The following is a 13,657-nucleotide window of genomic DNA, read 5'->3' on the forward strand; positions in this document are numbered from 1 at the left end:
GTATTTTAACAAGGAATCTCTTTCCATATTTAAAATATGATGAATGATGATCTAAATTGAAATGTTTCAAGAAAGTAAAAAAAAAATTGTTGACTTTTTTTTTGAAATCATCTTAAAATTTTTTGTGAGTTTTCTTAGATCATTCTATTTATTTCTGAAGAATATTTTTTTCTTCATGAATTTACACACACACACACAAAAAAAAATCTTTTTTGAAAATTTTATGAATTTTTTAATATGACCATTTTTAAAAATGCCTTTAATTTTTTATTATGTAATTTTAACTCATTAACTTTTTTTTATTTAAATAATGTAAGTATTTGACTTTATTTCCTGATTTCTTAGCTGAATCCACTTTAATATGCTATAATTATCAACTGGTAAAAAAAATTCGTAAATGCACTCATAATATAATTAATGAACTTTTCTTGAAAAAAAAGTACAATGACACTATATTAACCAATCGTTCGAAGGCTTTTAAAGTCGAATTACATATCCAGATGTCACGGCCCGCAACTTTTGTCGAAGCAAATTATTAACATATTTTGCTACCCTGACTTGCTATAGCTTTCTTATGAAACTGTTGCAAAAGTAACTTTCAGTCGTAAAGAAAATATTATTCTAATAGATAACATTAAACTGTCAGTTAAGTTAATGAATTTTTTAAAATAAAAACCTTTTTTTTTATTTTATATTTGCATCATAATTTGTAGAAATCTGAATTAAATCGGATAAGTTATTATCTACACTTATTTTTAAAATTCCAAATATTTTCAAATCCCAATTAATCTATTTTGCTTCGTTTTTTACACACTTCTCAGAATATCTTGAAATATGCAAAATGAAAAAAGGACTTCTGTATACAAAAATCTATTTTATTCAAATTTGACTCTAAAAGTAACATATGAATTAAAAAAGAAAATTCTGACGGAGAAGCTACAGCTTCTACAAGCATTAAAACAAAGTACCATTAAAGGCACTTTAAAATGTAACATTGATGCTGATTATTAATTCAAAATTCTTCTACAAGCATTACAAGGAAGTGTCAATAGAGGTGCTTTAAAATGCAACATTAATGCTGATTCTTCATACAAAATTCTTCTATATGTGTCTTTATTTCTCTAATACATTTACATATTGTAATAAGATAATGAGCACATAAAATCACTAGGAAAGAACTACACTAGGGATTGCAATACCGAATACCGGTATTTTGAGCCATTTGTACAATTTTGTAATGCCAGTATTTGCAAGTTTAAATACCGGTTTTTCGGTATTTACTAGAAATTTTTAAAATTATCTCCACTATATGTTCAGGGATTGCCAACATAGCAAAATAGTATACGTTTTTGTTTTTATGTCTCTCTAACGGGCAAAATTAATTAGCTAATTAAAGGCTTAATTAATTGCTTAAATCTAAATTAGTGAAACATGGATTATCCCTGAAAGCAGATATTGTATCCATAACGACTGATGGAGCAACAGTTATGAAAAAAGTTAGAAAGTTGATTGCTGCAAATCAGCAATTGTGCTATGCTCATGGAATTCAATTAGGAGTAATAGATGTACTATACCAAAAAAAATAAAGAACAGAGGAATCCAAATACTGTGGATATAGAAACTTCGGATTCTGACATTGAAGAGAGTAAGAGTGACATTGACAATGAAGATAATGACAATATAATTATTGAAGAAGATATTGCTAATGAGGTTGAAATATTAACCCATCAAGAATTGCTTCCTATAATTTATAAAGTTCAAAAAATTGTTTAGATATTTAAGCATTCTCCTACAAAAAATGCCATATTACAAAAATATATACTAACTGAAAATAAAACAGAATATATGTTAATAATAGATTCTAAGACACATTGGAACAGTTTACTCCTAATGATGGAACGATTTTGGAAATTTAGAAGACCAATCCAAAAAGCAATAATCGACAAACATGTAAATGAATTTTTCAGATAGTGAATTCGACTTAATATCCAGAACTATATCAGCTCTACTTCCAATAAAACTGAATATAGAGGCATTATGTCGGAGAGATTTTAATTTATTAGCAGCTAATGCAACAATAAATTTCATGTTGCAGTCATGAAAGAACAGCACACTTCACTATCTGAAGAATTATATATTACATTGAAAAATCGCACAGAAGAAAGGCATACCGAAATAGAAAATGTCTTATGGTATTTACATAATTATAATGATTTTAAAAATGAAAATGAAAAAGAAGAAAAGAAAATAACCAATTCAAATCTGATCAAGTTTATGGTAAATTTTCTTAAAATTTTTTACCCACAAACCTATCCACATTCAGAAGAATGCGGTTCAGTTATCGAAGATTATGATGACACTAATGTTGATAGTGAAAAGGAATTGTCTCTTGAACAAAAATTAGAAGTAGCAGTAAAAAAAAATTTTAAAAATTCAACGAACCAAAATACAATACTGTAGTCAGCTATATCCAAAACGAGAAATTGATTTATTTGAAGATGAGAGATTTAGAGGTAAATATTTGGAAAAAGCATATCGAGCATTGCTAACAGTATCACCAACTAGCGTCGATGCCAAAAGAGCGTTTTCGACAGCTGGTAATTTTTACCCAAAATTACTTTTCAGGCTTAATGACAGTACAATTGATGCATTATATCTTTTAAAACTACTTTTCAAAAATTTGTAATAGTACCACAGACTGAATCATGATATTTACACTTTTTTTGTGATTTAAATAAATAAGATGTTCCTTTACTTTTTTGTGATTCTTTATATACTGTCATAATTTATAAGTTACATATTATTTTTTGTGATATTTACACTCTCTTATAAAACAGGCAAATAAAACAAAGGAACACCTGTGTTTTCTTTCTTTTTCTAAAATTTCTAACACCGGTATCCTGGTATTAAAATCTAAAAAATACCGAATACCGGTATTGAAATTTTGGTATGGTATTGCAATCCCTAAACTACACAGATATGAGCCATACAAGTATGTCATTTTCTATAAAATATAGAAAAAACAACATCAAATTAAAAATATATTTGATTTTCAAAGATGGGAATACGGAATTATTGATTCAATTATATACAGATAAATTATAAAATAACATCTTTCAAAAAATAATTAGGTAGAGAAAATATTAGAAGTAATGTTAAAATTTGTTGTGTAATAAGAAGGAAAACATTATTAAAAATTGGGAATCATTTTCAGCAGATAACAAAGTTCATGATTTGATCTCTTTAAAAAATGTTAATTTTATACACATTGTTGAAGATTAAAGCTGAAGCAAACTGATAATGTAAAAGAGTTTAGCTATACTGAGTGACTAAGCACATTACTATATTACACAATTTATGAATAACAAAAGTAAATTCTTTAAATTTCTAATTATTAATCATAATAAAAACTGCAATAATTCTTTTTCTATAAAATAAATAAAAACATAAAAAATCAATTTACTAAAAAAAATATATATATAACCACGTGAAAACATTATATAGTCATGGAAATGAGTCATACAGGAAAGTTTCAAAAATACAAAAAGCAATCCTGTATAATCATTACCAGACAGACGAAAAAGATTTCTTTGTTTGTTGCTTTTCTTATTTTTTTCAAAAGGAAAAGGCTGTTCCCCATTTGTTCCATATCTCGGCAAGTCTTTAATCTGAGAAATGTGAAATAAGAATTAATTATAATATTATAAATAACTGTAATGAAAAAAATTGCTAATTTAACAATAATACTTACACAATACTTAAAAATTGATAGTATAAACACAAATATTTGATATAAGTTAAAAAATACCATTAACTACTGGTTTGATGAATACGGCTACGAATGTAAATTCTACTTAATAGTTGCCAACTAAATATTTTTAAAAGAAGAAATTAAATTTTCCGTCTTTAAACCTTAATCATAAATTTTCCAAGACTTTTTTTTCTTATTTTCCAGCTTCTGGCATATTAAAAGTATTTTCAAAAATTGGAAAAATAAATCCACCCGTTCTTAATCAAGTCAACCGTCAAATTTTCTCTTCACAGAAATAAACTTCTACTTTTAAGAAAGCTGATGAAATCTGCAAGTTGTAAACACAGTGCACATCCGACTTCGTTGGGTTAAGATTGTAATACCTCACGTTATTCTTTGACACTGCTTTTGAGATCATGAAATTTTTAAGAATTTTCATTTCTTCAACTAGCTTTTGATGAAGATACATGATGTCATTTGTTGTATTCTCTCTCTATAAAGTGATTTATTATGAAGCAAGACATGTCATCGATTGAATTGAAAGAGCAAGGAAATAAATTTTTTAATGCTAGAAAATTCGATGATGCCGTTTCATGTTACAGCAAAGCAATAGTAAGAATATTATAGTTCTTGTTATTTTTATTATTAAGTTGCCTATTGAAATTAAAAATTTTAAACTCCATTCAGAAAAATAAAAAATAATAATAACAGACCTCTTTGTCGAAATAACGGTATAATTAGTATACTACATAATTTCTTGTAATATTTGCGTCCTTTATTTCTTAAATTTGAAAAAAATATTTTGTTGACTCTAAATAGTTTGAGTTAATTCACCAGAATACTTTTCAGACTGATTTAAAATTTCGGTAATGTCTTAGTTTATATGATGCTTAATTTGATGTAGTCTGTGATAAATTCAATCTTGTTAAGCGAATCCATTTTATTGTTAGTTGTAATTAATATCCCTGATGTAATGATTCTCATTAGCATTAATTTTTATATTTCATTTTGTATCTCTTTTTAAACTAACATAAATGTCTTAAAAGTATATCTATAATTTGATTAGTAATATCTTTTTCCATTCCATTCTAGCAATCTCTATTTTCATTTTTGACTATGTTGATTTCTTTTATTAATGCAATATGCTAGTCATATAATTTGTTATATTGTAATAACAGTTTTAACTAAATAATTTTTTCTTGGGTATTTGTATTGTTCTTATCGAAATATTTAAACATATGTTGTTGTTTTCATATAGTTAATTGTTTTTGCTAACAAAAATAATATTCTTTGGCTTTTTAGAATTATATGAATAATTGAATAAGTTTTCTTTTCTCTTGAAATTTGATGTTACATCTAGCTGTTATTAACCTTTGTTTAATACAAAGAAGAAATTCTTTTCACTTTTAAAGTATTTTGAATTTTTGTTGATAATTGTGTCATAGTTTTTCAAAATCTAATTTGATTTAAACCTATGTATTGATATCTATTTAAAGTATATTACAGTAAAATATCGTAGTGAGTAACCGATTTAAGTTTACAGTGTATAGAAAGCTGTAATTGATCAAGTGATTAAATAATCTAAATTATGTTTCTGATAGCTTAATTATGTTTAAATAAATTAAATACTTTCATAAATGAAGACACTTTTTTTTTAACTTTAACTAAGCGTAATAATAAACTTTATATTTTCACTGTACTGTCAACTTGAATTTTAACCGACTGTAGTTTAAAGTGATTAAATCTATGTAATTGACATGCTTTTCATTTTGACTCAGATAGTACTTTAATTATTTATTATGATTAAAATTTAACTTTGTAATTCTGATTGTATATTAAATAAAAGAAATCTGTTTAAAAAAAAAAAAAAAAAAAAAAAAACATTGTCTTTTGTTTGAAGATATATATTTTAATTTCAGATATTAAATCCTCAAATTCCACAATATTTCACCAATAGAGCATTATGTTATCTAAAGTTACATCAGTGGGAACTTGCTAGTCAAGACTGTAGAAGAGCCCTTGAATTAGATTGCTCATCTGTCAAAGGTCACTTTTTTTTAGGACAAGCTTTATTGGAATTGGAGAATTATGATGAAGCTATTAAATATCTTCAGAGAGGTATAGAAAATATTCCATTTAAAATTGATTCATAGCTTCTTGATATTTAATTCATTAGATATAACAGTCTAATTCACATCTAAAATTTAAAAAAAATGATTTAAAGAAATGTGTGGTAGATTTTTGCATTTTGCAACCTTAGCAGTGCACATTATGAATTTCGTTTTCTATAAATTGGTCAATTTAATTACATATTTTTTATTTAATCATCATGCTAATAGTTTATTTAAGGTTAATTTTTTATTTTGATAATTTTGTGAAAATATATATGTTTTTATTTATTCACTATAGCTCATGTTTTTATACATTTATATTTAAGTAGATTCTGGGTGTTTTTTAATACTGTAATAACTAAGTGAATGTAATAAAATAGATAACCAACAACTGACCAATTATATTTCAAAACATAATAACTAATATTATTACCTAATATAATGAAATAACCTTAATATTTTATAATTTATAGAATTTGGATGTTATATAAAGTCATTTATTTGATAATTAGACATTTTTCAATTTATGTCAGTAGTCCTTATCTGTCTTGTAAAAATTCTGCCATTAGTTTAAAATAAAAAAATTGTCTCATATTTTCATTCCTCTCATTTCATTTCATTTTTTTTCACATTTATTGACATACTGTCTGGTAACTAACTTGTTTGCTGGAATTAGTGGTTGCTAAACATTTCATTTAAATATTTTATTTAGTTTGCTCTTAATAGTTTCCTCAGTGAAACATTTTTAAACTTCAAATGTTGATCCACATATAAAATGTACCATTTAGAAGCCTTACACCATTATGTTCATTATGCTGTGCATCTCTCCAATTTTCTTTTATCATACTTAAAATTTGAACTTTAATTAATACAAAGGCATTAAATTTCAACTAATATAAAATCTTTCTTGTTAAAATTATTTAAAAATCGATATATTTCAAAAAATTTTTATCATTGCATATTTATAACAAAATTTCAAAGAAATTTATAAAAAGCCAGCCAATTAATTTTCTAGATAAATACAAAGAAAAGTTCTTCATTTGTTTCCCCCCAGATATTGAATATGATAAATTGAAAGTATTTTTCTCCCAATAAGATCCTGGTCATTGTTCTTTTAGACAACACATATAGTACATAAGTACAAACTTATACATATAGGAAATGCAAATATAATCGATATATCGATCATACAGCATTTTCAGTGCAGCATTATAAGCATGTACTATATCTTTAACAGCTTGTGTGAAGAGAAAGAATGTATAATTGTCTTAGGGAAATATAATGACATAGATTTTCAATCACACAAAGGCATTGTAAATAAAACAGTTTGTTCGCTTCATTTCTACATATCCTCCTACAAGTAATGCATATTTAAAATAATTCTAATACTAAACTTGCAGAATATAAATATGCAAAAACTAGTGAAATGTTTTCCATCGAATATTTTAATTTTTCATGTTTGATAGCTTTTGTAAGAAAATTTTAAGATTTCAGTTTGAAAATATTCTTATTTAATTACATTGACTTCCAGCAAATCTATCACAAGATGAACACCTAAATTAATGTGTCTAGGTTTGTTACAAGACTAAATACATTTAAACTAATGAATTGTTGCTTACCATTATTCTCACTATTGTATGGAATGGCCCCCCTTATACATCTTAATTAGCAAGATAAGCATCAAATTGCTTATTTACAAATTTTAAGCCATTATCAGTTCTTAATTTTTTTTATTATTATTCTTTTGTCAGTTAAATTTCATGTATAACTTTAAATTGAAAAATATATCAAATGTATCATTTTTCTTTTTAAAGAAATAAGTAAAATGTTTGTTATAAAAATCATTCACCTATACCATAAAATATTTTACATCACCAAATGAATCAAGTTGAATAGAACCATGTAGATCAGCATGAATTAACTCAGGAACTTATGAATTTTGACTTATGTCATCATTAGCATGAGGTATTTTGGTTATTTTACTTAGATTGCAAGTTTCACATTTAAAATCATTTATATTACCAATATCAATGGGTTCTTTCATTTTAAATATATACTTGGGATTTATGTGACATAATCTGTTATACCAAATCTCATAATTACTGGTAGATAAATTAGAAAAAATAACACTCAAAATTATTTGGCAGTTCTGAACATATTTTTAATCTACCTGTATTCATATTTGCTTTAATAATTAACTTATTATCTTTATAAAATATCAATACTTAATTATTATCACATATAATTTTGTAATCCTTATCCATTAAATATGTAACAGATATATTAGTTGAGGAATATAATTTGCATTTGTAATAGTTAAACTTATAGGATTATAATATTTTTTATTATAGTTTTTGCTTTCACGTTCCTGGTTCCTTCAGACAAAATTTTTGAAGCTCTACCTGCTCAAGATCTTTGATTTTGAGGATTATTTTAATTAAAGCACATACTGTCTTTGGCTATATGATAAGAAGCTTCACTTTCCAGTAATCATAATTTATCATTAATTTTTCATGATGTTTAGAAATAGAGAATGTAATGAACAATTGAATATCTCACATCTTGTATTTTTATTTCTGTAAAAAACAATCCTTTGCCATGTGATTTGGATGTTTGCTAATGTAACAAAGTCTTGTGTCTGGACTAATGTTTTTTGTAGTATAAAATACTTCTGTGTTGCCACTTTCAATATGACTTACAAGTGAATTAATCTTCACAGAGAATTTCTATTGCTCCATCTATTAATTAATCTTGTTGTATTTTGAGTATATCTATCGTATTTTGAAAAACTCTAGATGAGATATCTAATCCAAAACAGCGATACTTAGTCAAAATCCCTCTTTCTGTAGCAATATAGTCTTTTTCTGATTCATAATTTTTGATTTGAATAGGTTTTTTTTTTTTTTTTTTTTAAATTCATTTTCAGCTTCAATGTTTTGCCTTATCCGTGAAAGTTACTTTGATTTTATTTCATAGCTTTTTTGCATTTTCCTCAACTGTAAACTATAGTGCATGTAAATCTGTGAGTGATAGCTTAATATATGCAAAAGCACCAGTTTCTCTGATTCCATTTAATTATATATTTTTCTCTAAGATTTTTTGGTTTTACAGTAGATATTGCACTTGTATTCTTTTTTAAGCTATGAGTGGTTTGAATCTTTAGAACCCAAATGAAGTAGTTGGTTTCATTTAATTCCAAGGCATTTATCTTGTCAATTTTTTAAACTTTCAGTTTCAAATCATAAATTCCTTTTTTCATTGAGAATTTTAAAGAACCATAAGGACACTGCTACCATTTTTTGTTTTTGATTAAAATCCTGGTCATGTTTTATTTAGACAGCACATTTATTATGCAAGCAATATATTTTAAGACAATGTTTAATTACCTCTTTTCTACTTCTTTTATTTTCAACAATAGGTTATATATTGAAAGGTTAATCTTCACCATCTAAATATAGTTATAACAGTTAGTGTATGTTCAATTCTTTGTGGATTGTTAACAGCAGTCACATTATAATCTGTCCCACAAGGGCTCATGGTCTACCTAATGATGGGAGGCCACCTTCTGCTGAGTAGAGGGAAGAGATTAATGATTATTCTCTCATATGTATGCCTGACTTTTAATTAACCCATTGTTAGAGTAAAATTTAAAAATAAAGTCAAAATCTTTAGAAACAATTTTTTTATTCTATGTAGCCTATTATTCTGTTTGTACATATTTCGAAAGAAATAATTATCTTCAGTACTGAAAATATTAGCCTCAAATCATATAACTTTGTTTTCTGAATTAAGGCTACTTTAAATTTAACTAAGCGCAAACAATGCAGAAATAGGATCCAAACTATAAATCTTAATACTATATAGTTTGAAATAACATTCAAACTATAAATCTTAATACTATATAGTTTGAAATAACATTCAAACTATAAATCTTAATCGATTATATGTGCTGTTTGCAAACTTTCTACAAACAAATATACAGCATGTTTTGTATCCATTCCCATTTATCTAGGGAGGGGGAGGCATTTTATACTTCTAAAAAGGGCTTTTAAATTATCTTTACTAATAATAAAGATGAAAGTGTATGTTTTAATGCTTAAAAGACCAAAAAAAAAAAAAAAAAACTGTTGTACTGTGAAGGATGGGAATATTCTTAGAATGATTTAAAAAAAAAATTTAAATTAATTAAAAACTAAATGAACTGTTTGTGTTTTCCTATGATAACTTCAAAAAATATTATTGCATGAAAATTAATTTTGCCACGTTTAAAAATTTTTTTCAAAATGTCTTTTTAACGATACCATTTTAATTGTCATGCAAATTAAAAAAAATTGTTGCTCTGAAATTTAAATAATTTTCATTACTTCATCAAATATTTAATTACATTACTTTCTTCCATTGTTGAAAACTAAAGAAGTCTAATGGATTCTGATATTTCTGATGAACTCCCAGATTGAAATTGTCAAACTATAATTGTCACTGTAAGAAGAGAACCTAGATGACAATTTTATTACTATACATTCTGATTCTTGTATTTCTGTTAATTTTTTAATTAAGAAGGAATCAATGATAGAAAATCTGAAAAACTTTTTATATAAAAACATTATTGAATGAATTCTAGAATTAACAGAAAAAGATTTAGTTGAATTAAAAAAATTATCTTAGGATTATATTAAAATGTAATTCTCAGAATTTAAAATGGGACAATTTAATTTTCCAACAAATAGAGTAGAAAACTTTTCTTAATGTTTTGAATTGCATTTGTTGAGTAAATATCTTTTAGTACCTCAAAAAATTGCTATTTGAATAGTTCAGTAGGTATGGTTATTTATATTTTACCTACTGTCATGAGATTAAAAAAAATCAAATGAAAATTACGAATAGAAAACATCAAAAGGAATTTAAATTGATTGACAATTCTGTAATCTAAACCAGTATCATGTCAGATAAAATTCAGCAATTTGATGATGAACTAAACTGAAAAATTATTTGGTTTTGATTATATCTCAATAATAGTGTTTATATATATATATATATATATATATTTTGAAAAAAATATTTTTTTTACTTATAAATTTTAAATTGGACTAAAATGTGCTTGGATTAAAAAAAAATCTTCTAGATTAAATTTTTATTTATTGTAATAAGCATTATCAGATGTGGGTTATATTCTTATTAGGGATTGTTATAAAATTCGCATACAAGAATATTTTCATCTTGATGATTAATATCTACAGATATTAAGGATTAGAATGAGAAATATGTGGAAAAATAATTAAAAACGAGCCTGGATTTAAATTCAGGCTGTAAGTTTTTGATATGCCCATAATGTTTTTCTGCTTTTACATTGTTGGTATTCTCATAGAATTGCAAAAAGAAGGAAAGATAAAAAAAAAAAAAAAAAGTAAGAAAGAAAATTTCTAATCATTTGGATAGATCAATTGATCGATATATAGATAGAAAATAGATAAGATATTCTGTCTGATGCGGAAGAACCTTGAATGAAAATTAAATAAAAATTATATTGTTATAAATAAGAATTTTTAAATTAAAGATATGTTTGATTTTATAAAATCTGGAATTAGTGCTAAACAGATAAAATTTGTGTAAATTGAAAAGGAAGGCAAAGATTTTATTTTCATTAACTATGTATTAGTGGTATATTTTTAATGAGTAGTTTTTTTATTCTTCTTTCAGCTAGTGATCTGGCTAAAGACCAACGTCTGAACTTTGGAGATGATATTGCTAGCCAATTAAGAATAGCTAAAAAGAAAAGATGGACAGTTCAAGAAGAGAAGAGGATAGGTCAAGAAATAGAACTACAGACCTACTTAAATAGGCTGATACTTGAAGATAAAGAAAGGTATTTGATATTTCTTTCTATAATTTGTGCTTGTAAAAATCTTTTAGAAATTATTTGTCTTGTGAAAGATAAAATAGAAAAAAAAAAAATTAGTTTATTATGCATCTTGTATACATGACAGAATGAAGCCTTAAATAAAGATGAGATATAAATTATTTGAAATATGAATGGAAATTTGTTATACCTGAAATGTGCTAGTATGTGAATTTTGGTTTAAGATTGCAACAATAAATAGAAAAAAGAAGGTTAAAAAACAATATATATATACTCAGATTTTTTTTTTTTTTTTTTAGAAATGTTTTTAAGACTATAAGCTTCTGTTTTAGTTTGAAATTGAATGTATTTAACATAATTAGATGAATGAATGATTAGAAGCAGAAAAATGACACATACTTTTATAGTGCAAAATTTGTGATAACTTGGGAATTTTGATTTTGTATTTAGCATGTTTTTATGATTTTCGCATGAAAGAGTAGTGATATTTTCACTATTTACTTTTAGCAACAATTGTTATTGAATGAACCAAAAAGTATGAAGTGTTTTATTTTAATTTGCAGAAGTATGTTATATTTAATTCAACAACTTTTCATATAAACCCAAAAACATTTTTCAGAGAATTTTGTAAAATAATTCCTTTTATGAAGTGAATGAGAAATTCTGACGGCAACCTGTTTTTATTTTTCAGATTTCTTTATAACCACATAGAACTTGTGTGTTTAGTTTTAGGATTCTGCTATTATAAATAATATTAATCATGTTTTCATTGATAAATATAGTACAGCTTATTATTTTAGTTAAAAACTTCTTGAATAATAATTTTTGGATTCATTAACATATTTAATCTTATATTATAAAAAAAGCCATATATTTTTATTAAATATGGATATTACAATACATAATGCTAAAATTGCAATAATGAAGTTTAGAAAATGATGATGAATTTTAAATGAGACTTTATAATCCATTCTGTTATTTTGTCTTTGATAAAAGAATATTATTATAAGAATTAATACAATTTTTCAGGGGTGAGGACATTTAAAGATATTTATTTACAATAGTGTCATATATACATTGTTTCTTGTTTATAATGTAAAATAAAGCCATTAGCAATGTAGTGGATTAACCAAATATGACACTATTTACAGATTAGATATAACATAACATTTAATATTAGCTTTTTATATGAGAGTACAGAACATTTATATCTTATGTGGTACGATTTAAGATTTGAAAGCAGTAAAAAAAAAAAAAAAAACTGTGGACATATAGAATTTTTTCCCTCTATTTAGAGAAATTGCACAATTGGAAGCAATTGGCATCAGAAGTCAAAATGAGATAGTTCGGCTGACAGAAAAATTTGTAAGTACCTTTAATTTTTTAAAAAAAGGCTTATTAAGCTAGTAGTCAACTGGTTCACTGGAATTGAATGGTCATAAAATTCTCAAATATTTTATGTAGCTTGCTCTTAATCTTTTTTCTCTGTAAAGTATGTTTACATTTCAAATTCCAATAGACATATGACACTGCTCGAGCTATTCATTGTGCCATGCATCTGCCTAATTTTCAACCTTCTCATCTAAAATTTGAACTTTAATTTGAAGTAAAGAATTAGAAAGAAGAATTTAATTTTTAGTTATACCCTATTTCAGGCCTTTGATGTCTAGCTGCTACACTAGGGATATTAGTTGTGTCTAAATCAGTATAAACTTACACATAATGTCATGTCCATGATTTTGTCAACAAACTATTTTAAACTGTCATGGATATTAGAATCATATTATTTTAAAAGGTTGACATATGTTCTTTTCATTATGTATATGAACATTTTTAATACAATCAGTCCCATGATATTATAGCACTATTGAAAACTAATTATCCAGTTCATTTAACTTTCATAGTACTGTAATTAATTTTTTATTTGTCATGCAAACT

The 13,657-nt window shown here is 25.1% G+C and overlaps 1 protein-coding gene across 1 annotated transcript in view; it reads left to right on the forward strand.

The window, feature by feature from the left end:
• Positions 1-4,059: 4,059 nt before the first annotated feature.
• The window catches only part of LOC129968762 (E3 ubiquitin-protein ligase CHIP-like), a 34,199-nt gene continuing 24,601 nt past the window's right edge, over positions 4,060-13,657 (forward strand). The window contains exons 1-4 of the mRNA XM_056082992.1: positions 4,060-4,363; positions 5,671-5,869; positions 11,560-11,725; positions 13,015-13,084. Coding sequence (XP_055938967.1) covers positions 4,262-4,363; positions 5,671-5,869; positions 11,560-11,725; positions 13,015-13,084 — 537 coding nt within the window. The 5' untranslated portion in view covers positions 4,060-4,261. The remainder of the gene's footprint in view (positions 4,364-5,670; positions 5,870-11,559; positions 11,726-13,014; positions 13,085-13,657) is intronic.

Source organism: Argiope bruennichi, chromosome 1 (genome assembly GCF_947563725.1).
Source record: "Argiope bruennichi chromosome 1, qqArgBrue1.1, whole genome shotgun sequence".
Classification (NCBI taxonomy): Eukaryota; Metazoa; Arthropoda; class Arachnida; order Araneae; family Araneidae; genus Argiope; species Argiope bruennichi.